This window comes from Maniola jurtina, chromosome 22 (genome assembly GCF_905333055.1).
Source record: "Maniola jurtina chromosome 22, ilManJurt1.1, whole genome shotgun sequence".
NCBI lineage: Eukaryota > Metazoa > Arthropoda > Insecta > Lepidoptera > Nymphalidae > Maniola > Maniola jurtina.
In genome coordinates this window covers 7,644,390-7,667,713 of record NC_060050.1, presented here as the reverse complement: position 1 = coordinate 7,667,713, position 23,324 = coordinate 7,644,390, and the positions used below count along the sequence as shown (strand labels likewise).

General features: G+C 37.0%; 1 protein-coding gene across 2 annotated transcripts in view; it reads right to left on the bottom strand.

The window, feature by feature from the left end:
- LOC123877083 (DE-cadherin) overlaps nucleotides 1-23,324 on the bottom strand; it is a 285,461-nt gene that overhangs the window by 7,103 nt on the left and 255,034 nt on the right. For both annotated transcript variants that reach the window (XM_045923593.1, XM_045923594.1), the window contains 6 exons: nucleotides 22,483-22,674; nucleotides 20,514-20,669; nucleotides 16,397-16,594; nucleotides 14,144-14,360; nucleotides 12,409-12,627; nucleotides 590-814 (listed from right to left, as the gene is read on the bottom strand). In XM_045923593.1, the coding sequence (XP_045779549.1) occupies nucleotides 590-814; nucleotides 12,409-12,627; nucleotides 14,144-14,360; nucleotides 16,397-16,594; nucleotides 20,514-20,669; nucleotides 22,483-22,674 (1,207 nt within the window). The remainder of the gene's footprint in view (nucleotides 1-589; nucleotides 815-12,408; nucleotides 12,628-14,143; nucleotides 14,361-16,396; nucleotides 16,595-20,513; nucleotides 20,670-22,482; nucleotides 22,675-23,324) is intronic.

Here is a 23,324-nt window from a genome sequence, read left to right as displayed (position 1 = left end):
AAAAGTCAGATTATTTGAGTTCTTACTGGAAGACTATTGCACTAGCTACAGTCTAGACGCTAGTTGGACGTAAAAATTAACCCCAATTAATTAAAACCCATGACCGTGAGCCATCCACATTCTCCATTTATTCGGGTGCCCGCGCGTTTAATCCTAACCAAAAAACCGACACCGAGTGGAGCGCAGAGAATGTGAGGAGGGGCGACAACACTTCAGCACTCTCTAGTCTTGTATTTTGGATTTATTTTTTTCTTTTAATCCATAATCTTGTAGCCTGTGTTGGACCCATATGATAGCACGACTGTCAGTTCTCAAACACATCAGCTCTTTTCAGTATTTTCTTTTGGGGTTATTAGCAATGAGTTGGCCAGAGCATTTGATGCTTGCTGGGATGGTTTTGGCGTTGGTTGGAGTACTTGTTGAGATGTAGGATTTTATTTTTATTTATTTATTTTATTTATTTATTTCATTGCTGTCATGTACTAATAACTATATAACTTAAAGCTAGATAAGTATAGTTACATGACGCCCTGTCAGGGCATCGCAAATTACAGTATATTAATTACATTTCTTATACACATTTACTTACCATTAAGTATTTCTCTCGGTCCAGTCGGCGCTGCGAGGCTCATACAAGTGGACAACTTGCATCTATCCACGAACATCTCTATGGAGCTTCTCATGAGGACGATCTCTATGAGATGCGGTTTTCCATCAGCTACCTCTATAACGCTGTTGTTTAGACGCGTTGTTCCTGACCCGTAGTTGACGAGTAGATTAGGGTAACCGTTGACCAATTCCAGAGACATGAAATCTGTAACAAAGTGTTTCATTAACAAAGCAGCAGTTGATGAAATATTTGAATAGCAAGATAAAGTAGAAAACTAAAACCCGACTGCGATCGTCTTAATAAACGCGAAAATATAATAGTATTTAAAATTGTTTTTCTGTCGCTTGGTATATTTTAATGTTGTACATTTATATTTATGAACTCTTTTCTCCTCTTTCATTTGATAACCTGATACAAAAGCAAAAAAAAAAAATTTGGACCCCTCCACTTTTTTTCATGTAATATCCGTTAGGTCAATTTTTTTCGTATAAAATGTAGCCTATGTCACCCGGACCTTTACGACGAATCGATTGATACCTCATTCATCAAAATCGGCCCAGTAGTTTAGACGCTACGATGGAACACACAGAATCTGGATACAAACATACATACATAGGCTGCTAAAATCATAACCCTCCTTTTGGCTTTGCCGCAGTTGGGTAAAAAATCAACCATGTAACGTGAGCGGTTAGAGACTGGATAAAGAAAGCAGAGGACTAGGTTTGGTAGGAATTCATTAGACTCATGCCTATAAGAGAACTTCCACAGTGACTTCAAGTCACTAGTGTGAATATGTGTCTCTCGTAGATCTTGTAGCTGGAGCAGGCCAAGGTCAACAAAAGCTGTAGCGCCGTTAATATTAAACAATTATCATAACTTTATACTTAGTGAAAATACTCCGGAACTTCTACTTGAATGTCTCATGAGTCATGAAAGAACAAAGTGTGCTTTAACGGGAATATGCCTCTATTTATGTGATGAACAAGAAAATAATTATTATAAACTATTCAAAACGTGCAGTTCTCGGCAAAAGATGACCTTTTTTTTGGACAGTAAAATATAGTAAAACACAAATTACTGACTGACATAAGCCATTAAATCTAGTAACTTGTGATTTTGTATGTAGGTTTTCTGTATAAGGTAGACCCTGAGAAAGATGTTTAGATTATTTCACCGCGGTCAACGAGTATATTTTAAAAACATATTTTAATAAACATATGAATTTTTCAACTGTCGCACACACTACTCTATTTAATTAGAACCAACCATACATTTCGCAGAAGTTGTAAAACCGTTATGATACCGCAATGTTAATGTGCAAATAACCTTAAAGTCAACTATCTTGGCTGTGGTTCAAGGAATATAAGGCGGCTTTTAGTACTTGGCTCTGGATACGTGCTTTTGTAAGCAGCTCATTATTAGTACATAATACACTGTGCCCACGATGTCCGGAATAACAAATATGGTACGGTTATAAATGTTTTCTACTGCGTCATCTCTAGTGAATATTTTGGTACTTACCTACTGAACTTATAGGATCACTTTGTTGTCTGTCTGTCGACATGTCTGTCTGTACGTCGTGTCTGTCGAGAAACCTATAGGGTACTTCCCGTTGACCTAGAATCATGAAATATGGCAGCTAGGTAGGTCTTATAGCACAAGTACAGGAATACATCTGAAAACCACGAATTTGTGGTTACATCATTAAAAAAAAAATGTGTTTCAATTTTCAAAGTAAGATAACTATACCAAGTGGGGTATCATATGAAAGGGCTTGTACATTCTAAAACAGACTTTTATTTATTTTTATGTATAATAGTTTTTGATTTATCGTGCAAAATGTTGGAAAAAATACCCGAGTACGGAACCCTCAGTGCGGCACTTGGCCGGTTTTTTTATGTTGAATTTGTGTAAAGAGACACCACTGAGTTTCATACCTTTTCATACTTAATCTTCTCGGTAGAAAGGGCATTACAAACTTCCAAACAAACAAATATTTGAAAACTCTAATAAATCTACCACTGAGATTTATTAGAGTATTCAAAATTTTTATTAAAAGTATTCTTTCTCTAAAGCTTGTCTACAAGATATTGCTTTTACAACAGTTTAGTATTTTCTGTGGTATCTTTATCCCTTGTATGTTGCTTCATTGTTTTCAAGTGTACATACCTACGCAATATCTTTTTTTTACGGTAATTTAAGTTAATCTCATAAGAATGGAGGTTGGTTTCGGCGCCTTTTCCACTGAAAAAGTGTCTGTAACGATTTAGACGCGTAGGTATCTCAATTGAATAAGTACAAATTTTATTATTATGACTACGGCTACTTATTATAACAGATTATAATAGGTAGCCATAATGATTTATTTTCAATTATTTTCCAAACGCTGCAGTTGTTTCTTTATGATAATAAGAAAACACCATCTAATAGATAGTTAATATTATTTAAGGCTTTCTTTTCTGTCTATTAAGACTAACATATCAAATTGTTTTAACAACGCTATACACCTAACAAGACAGCTGTGAATTTATGACAAGTGTTATCTTTTCTCAATACTTAACAGGGCTCTCTCCGTCACTCGCTTCATACAATCGTAGTTCCTATTTCATTTGAATATTAAGCAACCAAAGTCCATGAAATTTGGCAGACATATTCTAGAAACTAATATCTGTGTCTGTGGTGTTTTAGATTTTTCTAAAAATATGTAGTTTTAAAATTACAGGGGCTCAAAGATTTGTATGTAAATTTTTAAGACCGCGTAACTTTGAAATTGAATATTTTAACAGAAATCTGGAAAACCACAAACATATATATTAGTTTCTAGAATATGTCTGCAAAATTTCATGGACTTTGGTTGCTTGATATTCAAATGAAATTGGAACTACGTTTGTATGAAGAGAGTGACGGAGAGACCGCTCTTAACTTATATTTACCCATCTAACATGTAGGTACCTAATGTCATGTTTATAACGGCAAGTTTGATAGACGTATCACCCACCTACAGTTGGCAGTCATCCCTATTTAAGAGGGCTCTCTCCGTCACTCGTTTTATACCATTTCATACAATCGTAGTTCCAATTTCATTTGAATATTAAGCAACCAAAGTCCATGAAATTTTGCAGACATATTCTAGAAACTAATATCTATGTCTGTGGTTTTCCAGATTTCTGTTAAAATATTCGGTTTCAAAGTTACGCGGTCTTAAAATTTTCATACAAATCTTTGAGCCCCTGTAATTTTAAAACTACATATTTTTAGAAAATTCTAAAACACCACAGACACAGATATTAGTTTCTAGAATATGTCTGCAAAATTTCATGGACTTTGGTTGCTTAATATTCAAATGAAATTGGAACTACGATTGTATGAAATGGTATAAAACGAGTGACGGAGAGAGCCCTGTTAAACAGGTAGGTACATTAATGAGGCCATAATAATTATGTAATCCACGAAATGTAAGTAACAGGGTGGAAAATAGGTATTTCAGGAGGTACTTCATCACGCAACCGCCGCGCCGCGTTGCTTTCATAAATCATACCGTGCAGCCTGTCAGTCATTATGTGGATCATTAAAAAATCATTACAGACCCGGACGGGAATGACACGCGGTGTGATTAGACCTTTATATGCGAACTTTACTGACTAATTCATCAAGGGATTCAATCAATTTTGTTTGTATGATTAGGTTATTTTCTTTGACTGGATAGTAGGTACTACGGAATACTTAATACAAACGCGTTCGAATAAATAGCGACTTTTGGTACGAAGGATTAAAGTTCAATTCAGCATGCAGACTGCAGAGCACTGCGACTTAAAATTTTACAAATTCCTGTCTTTCTATTGCGAGTACAACAGCTTTAAATTGGATTAATGTAAAAATAATAATCAGGTATTTAACATCGAATTCCTATAGTTTTTTTTTTTAATTGATATTTTTAAGGAGCTTTTAAATAGGTGACGTATAATATGAGCCTAATCGTTATACTAAATTGATATCAAACTTCATACCTTGAAAGTTAACAGAACAGCAAAAAATTTAACAGCTAAGTGCCCTTGCAAATCCACGCATGTATGATGTACTACCTGTATTACCTATTAGAGACGAAGCTATAATAGAAGTCTTTTATAAATATTTTAATACATTAAAAGCCTTTCATGTCATATTATAATATAATAATTGAAAAAGTAACATCTCCATTCTCCATTATAAAACAATGCTTTTAACTCATGAAAATTTTATTTAAAAGCCCGGCGACGCAAATTTTTTTTTATCTTACATTTATACTTTTTCATATATTGTAGAGTATAAAATTATATACTTACAAGATCTTTAATAGTCTCAATGGTTTTCTTTAAAAACTTTAGATAGCTCTATAATTGTGTGTATCTTTTTACCGTTCCTATTCTTTTTTTATTCCTATACAAGTTAGCCCTTGACTGTAATCTCACCTGGTGGTAAGTGATGATGCAGTCTAGGATGGAAGCGGGCTAACTTGGAAAAATAATGGCAGTTTTATTAAACCTTTAGGTAGGAACCTACTTCTTATGTTTCTAGACAGAATTGTACCAGAGCAAAACGCTAAATCGCCTGGTAGCACGGCTTTGCCGGTAGGGTGGTAACTCTTAGTCGCAATCCGGGAACACATAATAAGACCACCGTTCACCACTTCGCCAGGGAGTTCGTAATATTTTTTTATTTGTGCCAGAAAGTTGTAACAATAAAGAAAAAATGGACAGAAAAGCACTTATCTCTATGACCTCAACCAGTGACCCTTGGCAGTGCAATAGGTCGTAAAGGGAGTAGAATAGGTACAACGTAGAAAGTATTCATAAAAAAAATTAATAGATATTATGTAATTCAAATCGGAATAGAAGCATCCTACTCATATTATTAGTGAACAATGGTGGTTTTCGTCGGAAATCATTATTCACGTCGTTACGCCAATCAACCTCGACATATTTATCGTTAAAGGGACGCTCTTGAGCTTTCTTTAAGGTCAATTTCAGTTAAGAATAGGGCTGTAGAAAAAAACTTTTTTATTTTTTATTTGTAGCCTAACGCTTGGCTGCAATCAGATGTGCTGACAACTCATGATGCAGCCTAAGATGGATTCACTCTTGACTTGAAGGTACCCATATTAAAAGTGGAGGGGAAATCTGATACCAAAAGGGCATTCCATATCCTAGCGGTTCAAATTAGAAAGCAGGGTGCCTCCTCCAAATCGCTTCGTATTCCTGAATTTCGACTACGTACGGGTACAGAGACGGGTATATTGTACAGTCATCAAGCAGAGGATTATGCAATTTTTATAACCTTACTAGACTAGATGACGCCCGCGACTTCATCTGCGTGGATAGGTAATTGGTGTATGATTTCTTGAACGACCTACACTATTACAAAATGTTTTTGTCGGATCAAGTTTCCGTATTTGTCACATCTCACAACCCTATTTGAGAGTTGCTTAGTTCACTCCGGTTCGTTGCCAATAGTTTCATTGTGCAAACGGTAGCAACTTTATCCACCGGATTGAAACCGACAAAGGGAAGATTACAGACGATCGCGACGTACCTAAACCTCTTAAACTTTTCCTTTTTCTAACAATACAGGTAACAGGACTCTTTGTATTGTGTGATATCTTGTACCTTGTATCGCGAACGATCCTTTTGATACTTGTTGGAAGAGGATTTTAACACGTTATTTCAGAGAGTATCAGCCGGTCCTGGACATCCTTTACAGTCTGTATACAATGTCCAGTCAATAGTAACATAGAAGTTTACCGAATTGATTTTATACGATTTTTAAGGCAGAAATAGACTTGAAACGCGAAGGGTTGGGTTATATCAAATTGTATTTTCTATGACCGGAATCAAAGTCCTTTAAAAATACATGACACTATTTTTAACCCCCGACCCAAAAAGAGGGGTGTTATAAGTTTCACGTGTGTATCTGTCCGTGGCATCGTAGCTCTTAAACTAATGAACCGATTTTAATTTATTTATTTTTGTTTGACAGGTTGATCGAGAGTGTTCTTAGCTATAATCCAAGAAAATCGGTTCAGCCGTTTGAAAGTTATCAGCTCTTTTCTAGTTACTGTAGTTATGTACATTCTCCTGAACTTTAATTTTTTCAAATTCAATAATTTTCATTTTTTTCAATGAAAGGTTGGATATAACATCATTAAGTTATAATAATAAATAATTGGTTTTAACTTTCTCTTGAACTTGGTTAAAACGTAGCCTACGTTTTAACCAAGACAATCGATCAAGTGAACCACACAAAGTTCACGTTAACATATAATACTTATAAAGTAGTCATTCTGTGCACTGACATTCATTGTATGGGATGGGCACAACGAAGTATGTCATGTATGGCAAATAAATCAACGGAAAAAATAGAGCAAGCTATCAATCGCAAGAGTCAAATTTGCAATAAGCCCGAGTTCACACTACGCACTCCAAACCCTCGAAGTTGAGTGCATTCGACGCAAATTAACTGTCGTATCTGCAGCGACAAGTGTACACTCCACTAGCAATATTGTCAATTTGGCAATACGGGAAAAAAATATTTGTTTTGATCGCTATCTATGAATTGATGGACGAAAATAATCATTACCTATCACTACCTCACTATCTACGAGTATATTATAAATAGCTGATGCCCGCAGCTTCGCCCGCGTGGATTGGTCAGATCCCCTGCAGCATCAGGATTGAGGAGTTGGAATCCAAATTTTTTAAGAAACAATGTCGCAAAGTTCCTCTATCGATTAAAAAAGAAATGACGCAAATCGGTTCAGAAATCTCGGAGATTTCGGTGTACATAGGTAGAAAAACACAACTCCCTTCTTAAAAGTCGGTTAAAAAGTAGCCTATGTTACACCCTGGTCAATCCTCTACTTGTATGTGAAAATCCCGCTAAAATCGGTTCAGCCGTTTCGAAGATTAGCCTTTTCAAACAGACAGACAGACAGACAGACAGACAGACAGACAGACAGACAAAAATTTTAAAAACGTGTGATTCAGTTATGGTATCGTTCAAATAACCATATGACCTTAATATGTGGTAGTTATTTCGAAATTACAGACAGACACTCCAATTTTATTTATTAGTATAGATATAGATAAATGTGAAAGTGAGTGTTTTTTGGTTTATTGGCTTGTCCTTCAATCAACGCAGCAACGGATTGGCATTCCGAACCAGTGGTAGATACTCTTAACGATTCAAAAGTACTTTTAAAAGTCTAATTGAATGAAACATTTTGAATTTGAATGTGAATTTTTGTATAGGTATAGTTAAAGATCTGGAGAGTGATGTCACTCTACTTTTTATCCCGGAAAATCAAAGAGTTCCTACAAGGTATCAAAAACCTCAATCCACGCGGACGAAGTCGCGGGCATCAGCTAGTAACTATCTTAACGTAAGCTGAATCTGTTTGGATTCACCGACCTTCAGACAAACCTAACGTACGTCAAACATTATACAATACAACCCTTTTTAACCCCCGACCCAAAAAGTGGAGTGTTGTAAGTTTGACGTGTGTATCTGTGTATCTGTCTGTAGCATCGTAGCTCCTAAACGAATGAACCGATTTTAATTTAGTTTTTCTTTTGTTTGAAAGATGGCTTGATCGAGAGTGTTCTTAGCTATAATCGAAGACAATCAGTTCAGCAGAAGTTATCAGCTCTTTTCTAGTTTTCTTATAGGGGGTTTTTTACCTTTTGAGTTATGTAGTAAGTAAGAGAGTAAGCCGAGAGCAAGCTATCAATCGCAAGTCAAATCCTCAATAAGCCCGAGGTGACTCGAAGCACTCATAGCTGAGTGCATTCGGCGCAAATTAACCGGCGTCGTATCTAGCGACAAGTGTGTGCACTCCACTTAACAGTATTGCCAATTTGGCAGCACGGGAAGAAATATTTGCCCGCTAGCGAAAGCTTTGCCAAGGCCCAAGTGTTATATATCTTCCCAAGATGTCGTGTAGTTATTGCCTCTTATTTGATAAAATGGTGGTGGATAAGTTGCAGTTTGCATAAAGATTCATATTGCCAATTGAGATGAATGTTCGACTCGTTTGAGAAGATTATTCTCTCGAGATGTACTTTTTGTAACGATTTAGTGATCAATGTCAAAGACCCCACCTGTTACACAATTTCTGGCATCTATTTCAAAATATAATATATCTAGAAAGTAAATATCATGGAGGGTAACTACCGTCACAAAAACAGGGACTTCCACAACAGAAATCACTGGAATTTCATAAAATATTAACTAATCCGACGCAGCTTCGCTGTGGTAAAATATCTAAAAATCCTTTCTTTGAGATACGATCTATTGGGAAACCCTTCATACCAAATTTCAAATTTCTAAACCTAGCGGCCTGAGTTGATGATAAATCAGTCAGTTAGTTTTTTTTGTATCCGTATCTGTTCCACCCGCGCTTCGCTGGGATGGAATTTCTGGTTTTTTTTTCTTAGTAAGGATAAAAAGTAGCTTATTTGACTCTCCAGGTCTTTAACTATACTGACGCAAAAAATCATGTCGATTCACTCCGTTGTTGGTAACATGATTGAAGGAGAAACCAACAAATCAATAAACAAACAAACATACTTTGCATTTATAATATAGATAGTGATAGAAAGATTTTGCATTGCATTGGTTAGCCAACGTAACTAAATCATATTTTTTTTATTTTTTTTTATCAATATAATTCTTATATATATTTACGTAGATTCGGTCTTGTCGACTTGTCTGGGCGCTGCACATACCTCTAAATATAAACATTACACGAAATATTACATGGATGAGACAACAACATAAAACAATCACAATATGTAGGTAGGAATATAAAATAAATGAATGGCACATGTGAACAACTGATTTAAACATTTGTTAATTACACAAATAAGCCACAGTCACTAAAATGAAATCAGCTACAAACCACAGTTCACACTCGCTGGCTCCACTCAAAACCAAGTGGGCACACAGTACACACTACAGTACATACATTCAACACAAATTAACCGTTCGGATCTGATACGAGTGTTTGCCATCTACTTTACAGTATTGCCAATTTTGCAACGCGTGAATTATTCCATCGCAAAAGCCTTGCCAAAGTAGAAATAAAGGTACGATATTTTTAGGGTTCCGTACCTCAAAAGGAAAAACGGAAACCTTATAGGATCCCTTTGTTGACTGTCTGTCTGTTTGTCTCTCTGTCCGTCGTGTCTGCCAAGAAACCTATAGGGTTCTTCCCGTTGACCTAGAATCATGAAAATTGGCAGGTAGGTAGGTCTTACACTGATACACACGTCAAACTTATAACACCCCTCTTTTTGTGTTGGGGGTTAAAAATTAATCGAAAACCCCGTTTTGGTATTCAGGCGTAAGAAAATAAATTGATTATTACTAATATTTTCTGATACGTACCTACGTATATTATCGAAGTATGAAAAGCCCAAAGCATATTTTCAATCAAGACGGCGATGTCAAGAAATTAATCTACTCGTACAATCATTAGTTACGTTATTCTAACATGGGGTACAATATATTAAAATTCATATGAGATTTCAAATTAATCAAGCCTAACGTATGGGTTCTTGGACATGAGGTCAGACGTCAAAAATGATTAATATATTGTGGGGACCTGCCGCCTTTAATCCAGCTTTGCTTGACCCCTAGTCGACATTAATAATGGCATTCGGCAATCAGTTTAATAAAATACACACTAAAATAATGTCCCCTTAACTGTCCTCTTTCTCAGTAATGGTTTTGTCTAAATTAGGGTATTTTATTCCGTTCATCATCAAAACTCCATCCCTTGTCAATAAGTTTTTCTAAGCTATAGTAATAGATTCTTTTGATAATGATCCCACCATTAGGTTCCATTTAATATTTGGGTCAGCCCTGCAATCTTATCATTTTCGGACTATCAATGTCGGACTAAAAATGTTTTAGCCCTTTTCTAGGCATTTTTTTCTATTAGTTTCAACTGCCCTCTAGAATACCTGTGTCAATTAGTAATTTTTTTTTTTTCAAATTCTTCAGAAGTATACTGTTTATTTCAAATTCAATGAACTGTCTTACAACTCTTTCTAGTTTAGCTTAGACTCATTCTTATTGAATAACCTGATTTTTGAGCATAAATATAAACATACTCGTCGTAAGGTACCTTCTCATGTATTTTCATTAATATTGTCACCAAACTAAGTTAACCTTAAGCCCGTAAGTGTAGAAACGAGGCGGTTCCTTTCGTGTTCAAATTCAGGCTCTATGATTAATGGGGTCGCCTTAAGTAATCCAATAATACTATCTTTTGAAGGAATCTGCGCTATTACACCGTGTTTACTTTGCGGACTTGGCGCTAATGTGTAGTGTGAGCGATAATGTGTTTCGGCTATTCATTAAGGTCTAAGGTCAAGGTCAAACTTGAAAAGAGATGAAAACGATGAGTATGCGGTTATGTGACGTGAATTTTTGTGGAGCCAAGCCAAGCATGGTAGCCATACTATCTGAAATTATGGAATGTTTCAGCTTTAGTCAGTGAACGACAAAGCGAAGAAAGCGCGTTTCTAACAATTGCAATAATTTAGAAAATACTGGATATAAACTTACGTATGTTTAAATCGCAAAAGGTTCATGATTAGTTAATACTTTGTGTCAAGCGACACTAGCCGCTACCATGATTGGGTGACTCAAAGTGTTCAGTTGCGGAGTTTCAATACGATGTTACGCGTGTGGTAGAAATATAAGCTTCTATAATGGAGCGTACGGAATATTTCTATGCTTTGTAGTTCACTGGCAATGGTATTGTCCCGCGTCCAAAAATTGTTATAAATAAGTGTAGCAAGCAACGTTCGTAATTTTTTTTTGAAAATGTAGTAAAGGTTAAAAATCCAAAATTTCTAGTTTAAAACTACAAAAGATTATTCCAACATGATAATTTGAAGAGCTATTGATGTCGCTTTTTAAGATGTCATCATGGGATGTATATGAAAGTTACATAATATTATATATAATTTTAGTCATATCCTGAACTTTAACAAACTCTATCAACTATCAGTCAATTAATCCAATTCAAAAACAAAACTTTTATTTACGGCCTAAGTTCGGGGCAAACCTCTTCACTACATAGTTTCGCTATTATTTTGATTCCAACCAACGTTTTGTTTTACCACGGCAACTTGACATAGAAAAGGGGCAACAAAAACTAATGCAGCAACGCTTTGAGATGCGGTAAACACAAGGTCACGTAGAATAGGGCTTTGCGTGGGTCGGCCGGGCGTGAAACATATTACAATAGTAATACTTTTTGTTTATGATAACAAATGCTGGGTATAAGACGTATCGCACTGCGGTCTAGGATTATTAATGTCGTTTTGTATACCTTCCTTAGATCTGTGATATTATGAGGATATGGTATAAGTTGGCAAAGATAAAGTCATGTAAAACTGCCTTCAAGGTACCAACTCTGAAAGTCCAATAGCGGACTGTACCTTAGCGGGCTGACATATTAAAAGATGATGATAATTATGTGTGCGTGAAATGGCCTTAACGGCACGCGAGGGGTAAGGGGTATAGCCTTCACGGCACGTGGCGGGAAAGGGGTATGGACTTCACGGCACGCGGGGGAAAGGGGTGTAGCCTTCATGGGACGCGGGGGGAAGGGGTATAGCCTTCACGGCACGCGGGGAGAAGGGGTAGTCTTCACGGCACGCGGGGGGAAAGGGGTCTGGCCTTTACGGCACTCGAGGGAAAGGAGTAAATCGCCTATCGGTCAAGCTGGTTAAAAAAGTTAAAATACCAACCTTGGACATCCAACAGCGGGTTGTACTTCAGCGGGCCGAGGTAGAAGATGAGACTGTTGCTGGTATGTGACGTCACAGTGAGGGTGATATGGCCTTCATGGCACGCCGGTGGTGAGGGGTACATCGCCCACCCGTCGCCGTGGAAGCCTATACTGGTCTGTTCGCAATGGGGGCCGTTCCAGCCTTCTGGGCATTCGCATTTGTCCGCGAATGGGGTTCCTGTGGGGAAAAAGATAACGTTTTTAGGTTTATATTACACTAGCTTACCCGTCCTGGCTTTGCTCGGGAGGAAAGGCAGGAATGCCTGGCTCACTTAATTTTGTAAAGTTCAAATCACTAACATTAGAATAATAATATAACATTTACCTTCCGTTGCAAACACAGATCTTGCAGATCAATATGATAATCGTAGATCTGTAGAGATGTAGGAATAATTGGATCTGTTTTGTACGCCAACATGTTAACGTATCTCGACACTTTCAATTAGTTGATACATACTTATTTGTACCTACTCGTTGTATGTATTATTGTTTAGCATCTGTATGTTTTCGTTCAGGCTCGGAGTTTCTCTACGTGATCAAACCAGAAATGAGGAGGTCCGTAGGAGAAACAGAGTAATTTACATAGCTCAGCAAATTGCGAAGCAGAAGTGGCTATGGCCAGGGCACATAGTTCGAAAAACCGATAGTCATTGGGGCTCCAAGGTGCTGGATTGGTGAGCGGAAAGCGCGCCGTTAGGAGACCTCCCACTAGCTGCGCCGTGTATATATTATGTAGTATATGCTGCCACGGGTGCATGCGTATCGCACACACAAAAGCGTACGACGTCGTCTTCACATTTTTAAAATAAGAATGTAAGTGTGAGCTTTCTATCTGGAGTGTATCTGCACAGATAGTTATGTCTATCTGTGCAGATAGACATGCTTATGCTATTTTAATAGCAATGTCTATCTGTACCTTAATAATACTATGCGACCTATAAATATATACAGGGTGTTTGGTAATTAGTATATAATGACGACACGTACCCATGCAACTTTAATCTGATAAATACAATGCTGAAGTAAAATGACGAAATAAACTTATATAAAAAATGTATAAAAAATAAAGAGGATTGTCGTAAAATGCTCTCCTGGACAAGGAGGAAATGTAATGCTCTAAAATAGTGCCACCACAAGTAATGATACAATCTAAGTTGGGAGCGGGGACGGGCTTGCTTTACATACTCGTACCTTACGCTCGTATGTGAAGGCACCCAAATTGTAAGTCTAAGATGTGAATCTATCGCACGTGATTTCTAGCGTCTTTCTTACTTTTAAGACATTGTAATAATTTCAATTTTAGATTCAACGTACTCGCACCATTCTTTGGTAGCACCACATTACATAAGAATGCTAATAAGTTGGAACCAAACATTCTAAAAGCAAAAATTGGATCCCAATTATTCACAGTATTTTTTGGTAGCGCCACATTACACAATCTGCGAATGTGCATCAGATCATTGGGACAGGAGTCCCCATACCCTTTTCTATGAGATACTCTTCTGCGCTCTTTGTTTATAAAGACTATCCCCTTTAGTATGATAACGAAGAAGCCACCTATATGATGGCATCACATACATACCTACTATCGTATCGCGGCAGTCCCATCATTCAATGCTATTATATTGGAGAACGTTAAGAGATTTTTATTTATAGTTAATCCTGTAAAATGATCTACAATTAAGCGAACTTACCTCCATTCAAACAAATAAGAGGCTCCTCAACATCGCAGGTACATTCAGACTCGACTCTGGCGGAGACGCCCACAAAGCTGGTGGTGTTCGTATAAACTGATAGTGGGACGTTATTCTTCATCAGGACGTTCCGACAGGAGTCCTCACACTGCTCCTTTTCTATGAGACACTCGTCGATCTTGACCATGTATATCTTGGCTTGGAGGACTTCTTCCAACTAGGTAAAGCAAAAACATGTTCATGATATACAGATTCAATATATTCACTCTAATATTATAAATGTGAAAATGTGTCTGTCAATCTTTCGGAGTGTCAGTTTTTCACAGATCATCCGTTTAACCGATTTTGACGAAATTTAGTATAAGGATAGATCCCATCCCAAAAATAGCTAGACATAGGCTACTTTTTGTCCCGGGAAATCAAAAAGTTCGCACGGGATTTTTCACAAACATGATCCACGTGAATGAATTCGCGGGCATCATTTATTTGGTAAAGATATGGCTTGCATCTTGGAAACAGACATAAAACCCTTTTTATCCCAGCCACGGCTACGGCCCAGTTTCCACGGGGATTTTTAAAAACCTAAATGCACGCGAACGAAGTCACGGGTATCATCTAGTCTTTTGTAAAATAAATAATTTAATCTAGAACTTTAGCAGTAATAAAAAAGAAACAGAACTAGCAAAAAATACATAAATATTACTTTAAAAAAAATTGGTTGTGAGAGTTCAATATAACGCACCCAAAAGAAATACGATAAAATGTGTCAAAGTTATTATTGTATCATATTTAAATATATTTTATAAATCCTGCAGAAAATACGGGATTTCACGGCATTTCTTGTACATAATATCCTCTACTAACGATGTCATTAGCAAGTTCCGTCGCGATTTATCCGTGCGCAGCAGAAATTCTCGAGCCTTGTGCATTCGGATGATTCTAGCGCTCTTTTTAATACAAACACGACGAAATAATGTTTCGAGACTAATTGGGTGAACTACATTGCGATAGGAAAGGGGTAATTTGCCACGCCGCAGTCAAGTCTCAATTCCAAATCCATATTTGTGAAATATTTCAATGGCGCATAACGTCAGTGAAGTTCTAACAGTGCGTAAGTCATTTTTGGCGAGTTTTAACATTTTAATGCCACTGGATGAAGATAGTTCACCCGCTTTCATTCGACCAATCAGAATCATAACCTCTTTTATATCGTTAATAACTTTATTTTACGCGGTATGCCCACACGCGCCAGCAAGCGGTAGCTAATCTAGTAACGCCTTTATGCGTTTGAAGTAAAGGCATTAACAGGGCTCTCTCCGTCACTTACTCCATACAATCGTAGTCCCAATTTCATTTGAATATTAAGCAAAGTCTATGAAATTTTGCAGACATATTCTAGAAACTAATACCTGAGCCTGTGGTGTTTTAGATTTTTCTAAAAATATGTAGTTTTAAAATTACAGGGGCTCAAAGATTTGTATGTGAATTTTTAAGACCGCGTAACTTTGAAACAGAATATTTTAAGGGAAATCTGGAAAACTACAGGCATAGATATTAGTTCCCGAGACGTTTCTACAAAATTCCATTGAGTATGATTGGTTAGTATTCCAATGAGAGACTAACTACGTTTGTATGGAGCGAGTGACGGAGAGACCCCTCTTAACGATTCGCTATCGCTTGCGAAATGCGTCAGTGTAGTAAACGCTATAAAGATCCATGCAGTAGGTACACAGTGTTAAGCCAAATACATCGAAATAATTTGTCAAGATTAGGATGGCGTGACTCCCGTATGTCACACTCGTCAAAGGAAACACGAGGTAGGCTTGTAATACAATATTTTGGGGGAAACGTACAAATAGCATGTCATTTGCATAATACATTACGAGTAACTTGCCAAATACCCGCAAAAGCTTTTATAACATTAAGAAACAAAGATCAACGTCTGTTTTATCAGAATTTTAAGGAAAAATTGAATTAAGTACTTTTAAAATTGTGTACTAAGTAATAAACTAAAGTTATTAAAACTAATTTTAGCTGTACAAATTTCATTTTTACTAGATGCCCGCGACTTTTTCCGTGTATTAAAAAAAGGTTTCTAAAAATCAGAAAGCAAGTTGCCGAGAAGCAAGCTTTTCCTGTATCAAATTTGTCAAATTGGTTAAACAGATGGGTTGCAACAAGCTAGTAGATGGATAAACAGACAGAGATTTTTGGTCCATAAGAAGCTTCAAAAGGATGGGATAAATACCGTACCTTTTCTTGTATCCCGATGACCATACTATCCAATTTCTCAGCTTCGAAGTACGGAGACCCGTGGGCGGAGAACCGAACGTCCAGAAATGCGTCCTTCACAGTCAACTTGCTAAAGACCGTAAAAACATCTACGTTGTCCATAGACTTGTTATACAGCTCTGCCAGTTGCCGATGTAGTTTCTCCTTTTTACTCGTACCCTGAGGGAAAAGGACAGCGGTGAGAATTTTATTATGCACCCTATACACGTAGTATCTTGACATGATCTTGACATAGCGCAGGACTACTGTCGCAAATGTGTCATCGGCAAGCTTTGCTACTTCGCCATAAAATCACGGACTGAATTCATTTGTATAAATTTAAATAAGTTTCAATAGTAGCCTTTTTAGCTATGACAGGCCACTGTAACAAAAATCTGGCATTCAATACATACAAACATTAAAATCTGTGGCTATATCTACTGATCATAATCTCTAAAGTCAAATGACAATTTTAAATATATTACTGTCCCTTTCCTCCCTACGGAAAAGGATGGTACTATAGTCTAGATATTGTTTATAACATAATTAGCCGCAGTCTGAGTTGTCTTTGTTGCCAGATTTACTCTCTAACGCTCCGGCTACACGCTCCGTCTTAAATGCGCAGTTAAAATTGCACAGGCAAGACGGAGAACTGCACAGTCCAATCTTTAGCAGCTTTTGGAACTGCGCGAGATACCGTCTTGTCGTCCACACACACGCACTTAACGCAAACTGGCTTGTCCAGGTAAGGTCTCAGGCAAGACGGCGTGTGTAGCCGGAGCCTAAATTGGTCGGTACCATAATATTATTTGGTCATCTCTTCTACAAGGCATTATAATGGCAGAGCATAATAGCGGCGTCTGTAAGATATTTTCCTATCATAAAATAGTAGAGCCTCCTACATTTCTAATTAATAGCTACAAACACCCTCTCTAAGATGATAACAACCGCTCCTATTTCTTAAATACAGAAACTAGCCGAAAATAATTTTGGAAGCTACTTCTAGAAACTACTAGAAATTGAAATGCAATAGAAAAATAGAGCAGGAAAATTTCAAATTTTCAATATTTTGTTTGTTGTTGTATCTGTATTGAAAACTAATTGAATGTCGCCCTGGGGGCGGTTGGTGATCCGAACAACATTTACAGGAAGCAAAGTTTATGTAAATATTGTTTTGTTTAGGAAACAATACGAAATTATGATAAAGTTTGTTTAATAATATTATTTAATTTTATGTAAATATTCGTTGTTGTTTACGATTCCGTTGTACCTATGGAATATGGTTTTGTATTAGTTTTTGTAGGATTTCTTCCATATCGTGGATTTCTTTTAAATAAAGTTCATTCATACATTTAACAATATATTATACAGAAGGTTAAGAAGGTACCAGAAACTAAGTAATTGTAACCTTGTATCTGTAAACATAGACGTGCAATATTTTCAAAAAAATCCTACACTTTGTTAAACTGACGATCTTACAAAGCTCCCAAAAGACAAATTGGAAATGCCCCTCAACAAGTTTAACGTTTTTACATGAGTTTTTATAAATGACAAGAAAATTGGGGAATGAATAGCTATAATCTTAGCTGTGACAGAGCTTTGAATAACCCCCGACCCAAAAAGAGGAGTGTTACAAGTTTCACGTGTGTATCTGTGTATGTGTCTGTGGCATCGTAGCTTCTAAACTAATGAATCGATTTTCATTTAGTTTTTTTTTGTTTGAAAGGTGGCTTGATCGAGAGTGTTCTTAGCTATAATCCAAGGAAATCGGTTCAGCGGTTTGAAAGTTATCAGCTCTTTTCTAGTTACTGTAACCTTCACTTGTAGGGGTGTTATAAATTTTTAATTTACACTTGTAGTGTAAATTAAGCGATATTTTGAAATGGGGATAGTAAAAAGAATACCCGATTGAGTTTGGTGTGGGATTTTTCTCAGACCAGCCTACTGATCCCCTAATCCATCCATCCATCTCATCGAGCCATCGAGCTCATTTTGACGTTCATTTTCAATCCATTGAAGGTTTTCTACGAAAAATGTTATATCACTTTATAAAGCAACCAGTAAGCAAGTGTAAGACACTGAGTTAGCGAATCACCCCATGGGGCACGTTTGAGGAACCCTCGTAGCTTATAGTTTACGTATCACCACCACCTAATTGACTTTCAAAAAGTGTCCATAAGTATTACTATTAAATAAACGAATTATTTGATTTTAACTTTAAATAATCTTTCAAAAGCGATTAGTGACACATAGTAATTAATGTACCTACAAAGGACAAAAACAATCGCTTGAGACCTATAACTCCATCCAACTTGACCTTGGCTTGTCTTACAACCTATTAGGAACTTCGTGCGGGACTAAAGTTCCAGCTTAATCTTACAAGGAACTTTCCCCCAAGTCCCCAAGTTCCTAAGTCCACCTTATCCACATTGTATTATAGGAGTAATTTTAGTACTTTCTTACTCAATATTAGCTTTTGCCTTCGGATTTGCATGGAAAGTTTCAAGTGGTTTCCAGAACTGTTAATTAAAACCCAAGATATGGAAGTTGTATAAGGCCCCCAGTATTCTAATCACTTAATGGCAAAACGTCACAATTCCAGTTTCAGCGATTTGCCTTCACAGGGCTCAAATAAATCTACACTTGATTTACATGATAATAATTGACATGCATTTCCATCTCTGAGATATTGGTCATACCATTATATCGTCCTACAAGAAATAACACTTTTTATTTTTTTTGGGATGTAACCAACCAAATAACAATAATACTAATGTTTATTTAGCTAGTATGGTACATGCATAATAAATTCATGGTTTTCGGATTTTTCTCTTTAGTTTGCATGCTTTAAGATATTGCTACCTGCCTTTCATGACTATTAAGCCAAAGGGAAATACTCTATAGGTTTTGACATCCTTCACGGGTTTCGACAGACAGACAACGAAGTGATACTATAATGGTTCCTTTTTTCTATAGAAATACGGAACCCTAAAAGCAAGATCAAGCAAGTTTTCTAGACACTTAAATTTCAATTCAACTTTGTTCACGTAATCTCGACAGCGCTAAGTAGATAACTTAACCTAGTTTCCTCTTACTGGTTTCAGGGATAACACTCTTTAGTGGAGGCATTTCTAAAGCGGTTCAATGCAGATTTGTCGACGTACGACCGGAGAACTCTTTTCACTCATATTATATTGAATTTTACGAGGCACTCGTCAAATGCATTCTTCCGATAAAGCCTGGACATTTTAAAATCCATAAAAATTGGGTGAATTTCATCTTTTATTGGGCGATATTGGTACTGATTCTGAGAGCTGATTCTGAGAGCTGATCTTTAGAGCTCTATTTCTTACCAATGTAATAAGAAAAGGACAGACAAACCTAATTTAATGTAGAACTTGTGACTTTAAGCGCCATTCGTGAGCCTATTGTTTTTTTTTGGGTGTTTGTAGAGTAGAGTAATTTGTAGAGTGCACAAAAATTTAGTTTTAAAATTTAAAATTCATGTTCCATTCAAGTTTAGCAATATTAAAAGGAAAAAGAAGTTGATTTTCTCTAAATTAAGTTTAGAGAAAATCAACGTCATTGACTAAATAAAACTTTTTATGCGAATTTTTACTAAATCGCAGCTTTCATGATGTAGTTCTCGAACTGATTCTTGTTATTCGACACGGCCTGCTCACTGGTTTGTTTCCTGTTCTTTCTGGTGCTTTATTTATTACTACCTACTTACATTAATTATACAAATAAAATATCACCATCTCAATCCGGCACAGACGAACGACGAGTAAAAGCTAGCAATCTTTAAATACGTATGGGCACAACTCAGGGATCAATAACAATTCATTTTGTATACAATTGTGCGAGAGAGAGTGTAGCTCGACTCCCCGAACAATTTTGTAAAGGGGTGATGAAAAAAAAGAAAACCCTGCTGAGTTTGTTGTGGGCGCTCAGACTTGGGCGCGTTTGGAACCCTCGTGGCTTTAGTTTTAAGTTAACGTGATTATTTATCACCACTACATCACTGTTTGACAATCGAAATGTGTACTAATTTGAATAAATGACTTTGACTTTGAAAGTATAGTTTACTCATACGTACATCAGCCTCGGGGATAATAAACTCTTCCGCGGAGACGTTGACGAAACGGATCGATCCAGACTTGTCTACGGCCTCTTCGGGAATCTCCTTTATCGTCACGTTCACCGTCGCCTCGACCCAGTGGAACGGCACGAGTGGCTCATTCTCTTCAGTCACCTATTGGAAATTAAAAAAAAACCATTAAATGTTTTCTAGAAAAACTACAACCATAGAATTATTTTCGATAGTTTTGACCTTTTTTATCATCTTTATTTTGGAGATAATTCGTTTGGCGAATATGCCTCTCTATGTAGCTACAAAAGGAACTGCTTATCACTATAATACTAGGTACATATAGGTAATTCTAAATCTACAATGCAGTTTGAATCTTAGCATAACCAAAGCCCGTTGGGGCAGGCGCGTGTTGTTTATTCTTCATCAAGGCCCAGCCTAAGCCCTTGGACCTACAAACTGAAATTTTGCACAGAGGTTTCCAGTATAATTTAGACGAAAGTCTCGTGGGAGCAAATCTGGGAACGGTAGCATGATAAAATCGCTAAAACAAGGTAAATTAGAAATCGAATTTTTGGCCGCCTACAGAGAGCCATTCACCGTATTATTATCCCAAGAAAATGTAAAATGCCTGCAACCCTCAACAATCAGGAACAGAGAAAGAGAGAGGTAACTTAAATTAAACGAAATTCTATATGACTCCCGAAAACTGAGGAGTTCCAAGTAAATCGGGACATTTGGCAACGCTACGTAGAACTCAAGGCAGTCGGGTCACGCTCAACATTTAATTATTAACTTCGCCGCAACTCGAAACCCAAGAGTACTGGCAAATATAAATAGAACGGGAGCCGGCGCACTCTTTTCAGCCTTTATTAATTTTTCAACTAACTATAATGATAGTTGTTTGGCACGAGATCCGAAAAATTAAACGAAAATATATTTCGAGCATTGCAAAATTAGTTTTCATTGTTTCTATTCTAATAAAAAAGATGCGCCTTCTGCTAACTTCTCTCAGAATTTAGATGTTATCACTAGAGGATGCCCGCGCGTGGGAACTGTTTGATTTTCCGGGACAAAAAGTTGCCTATTTCGATTACAGGGACACAAGCTACTTTGGTACCAAATTTCATACAAATCAGATAAGTGGATGGGTCTTTAGAAATCCCGCGGGAACTCTTTGAATTTTCTGGGATAAAAAGTAGCCTATGTCCATGCCCATAAGCTAACCCTGTACCAAATTTTGTCAGAGTCGGCTACACTGTTGGGCCGTGAAAAGGTAGCAGACAGACAGATAGACAGACAGACACACTTTCGCATTTATAATATTAGTATGGATTATTATTACGTTATTTGTGAATGAAGTTAGCAGGTGTCACAGTGTGCCTGTTAGCCTGCCGAATAGGGTTATAAAAAGTTTTGGCTTTATGAACGTAAATCAAGGTTGTTTATTTTTTGACAAAGACCTAGACATAGTAGATGTGTCTGAAACTGGAAACGCAGCCAATAAACACTCATCATTTTCTTATTCAACTTTGGTGGTAAATAAAACTAAGCTATGGGGTGAAGCTATCTTTTTTCACTATGCATTTTCGCACATCTGTAGAGGCGTGCGGCCTCTTCTAAGACTGGCAGCTGCGAAGAAAACATTGCACTTTGCAGCTGCCACTTAGAACACCATTTTGAATTCGGAACGATTCGAAAATCCTGCTGGCCTTGGCGAACTCCGAGGGCCACATTTCACTCTAGAGATATCAATATCGAAACACCTCTGTCAAGCATCAAGCTCCGACTCTCGTTTTCCACCATAGTTCCAAATGTAAATACGGCGCATGTAATATACCTATTACCTATATTGTGAATATACAGTGAACATATGTGAGCAGTTCTTTTATTTATGCACCACGCTGCCACACATCCTTGTTCAAAAGTCGGCGTTATAGTCTAAAACGTAACTAAAATAATAAACATTATTACTTACGTTAAACCTAAGTATGTAAGTTCCGTTAGGAGTGCCTTCCTTCATAGTGATCATCCCGGTGTTGCTATGAACATCGAAGTACGGACTCCTTTGTTCGTAAGACGGCAGCCACATAAACCGCTTGTCCGGAAGGTCCCAATCATCTGGGTCGTTGACGAACACACGTCCGATCTCTGTATCTGGTGCTTCACCCTGCACAAAATGTCACATGTTAAACCAACTTCCACATCAATAAAATGTTGTATTGACGAAAATGATTGTATGTTTCAATTGCGTTTTTCGCGCTTATAGTTCGTTTTTGCATGCGTAGTTTTATACATGCGCCTTTTGTCACACGAGCATCTCATACGGGCGTAGATACGTTCAAATGCTCATATAAACACGAGCAGTTTCTTCGTCAGCTATATTACTACTGACTGACCTACTATAGTAGAGTTCAAGAAGTGAAGAACACACTGAATAGTACGCGTGCACGCGCGTGAGGTTTTTTGTAAAACGAGAGTAACACGCCCAGAAAAACCTAGTTTAGACTAGGTTTTTCTCCAAATCTTCAGTGTGGACGCCTTCATGAAGAAAAAAATTTACGCCGTAAACAATGTTCAGCATACGACGCCAATTTTTATTGGTCTGGACATAGTTTTATACGTCTGATTGTAATAAAAATAATCTAAATTATAATTTTAAGAACCAATATAACACAAAAATTAATAGATATAAAAGCGCTCTGTAACTGAAAATTACTATCATAATCTTTACGTGAAAAAATCAAAATTTACGTAGATATTAAAATGATCTCAATACTTCCAACGGTATTGATTTTAGACATTAAATTACCGAGGACT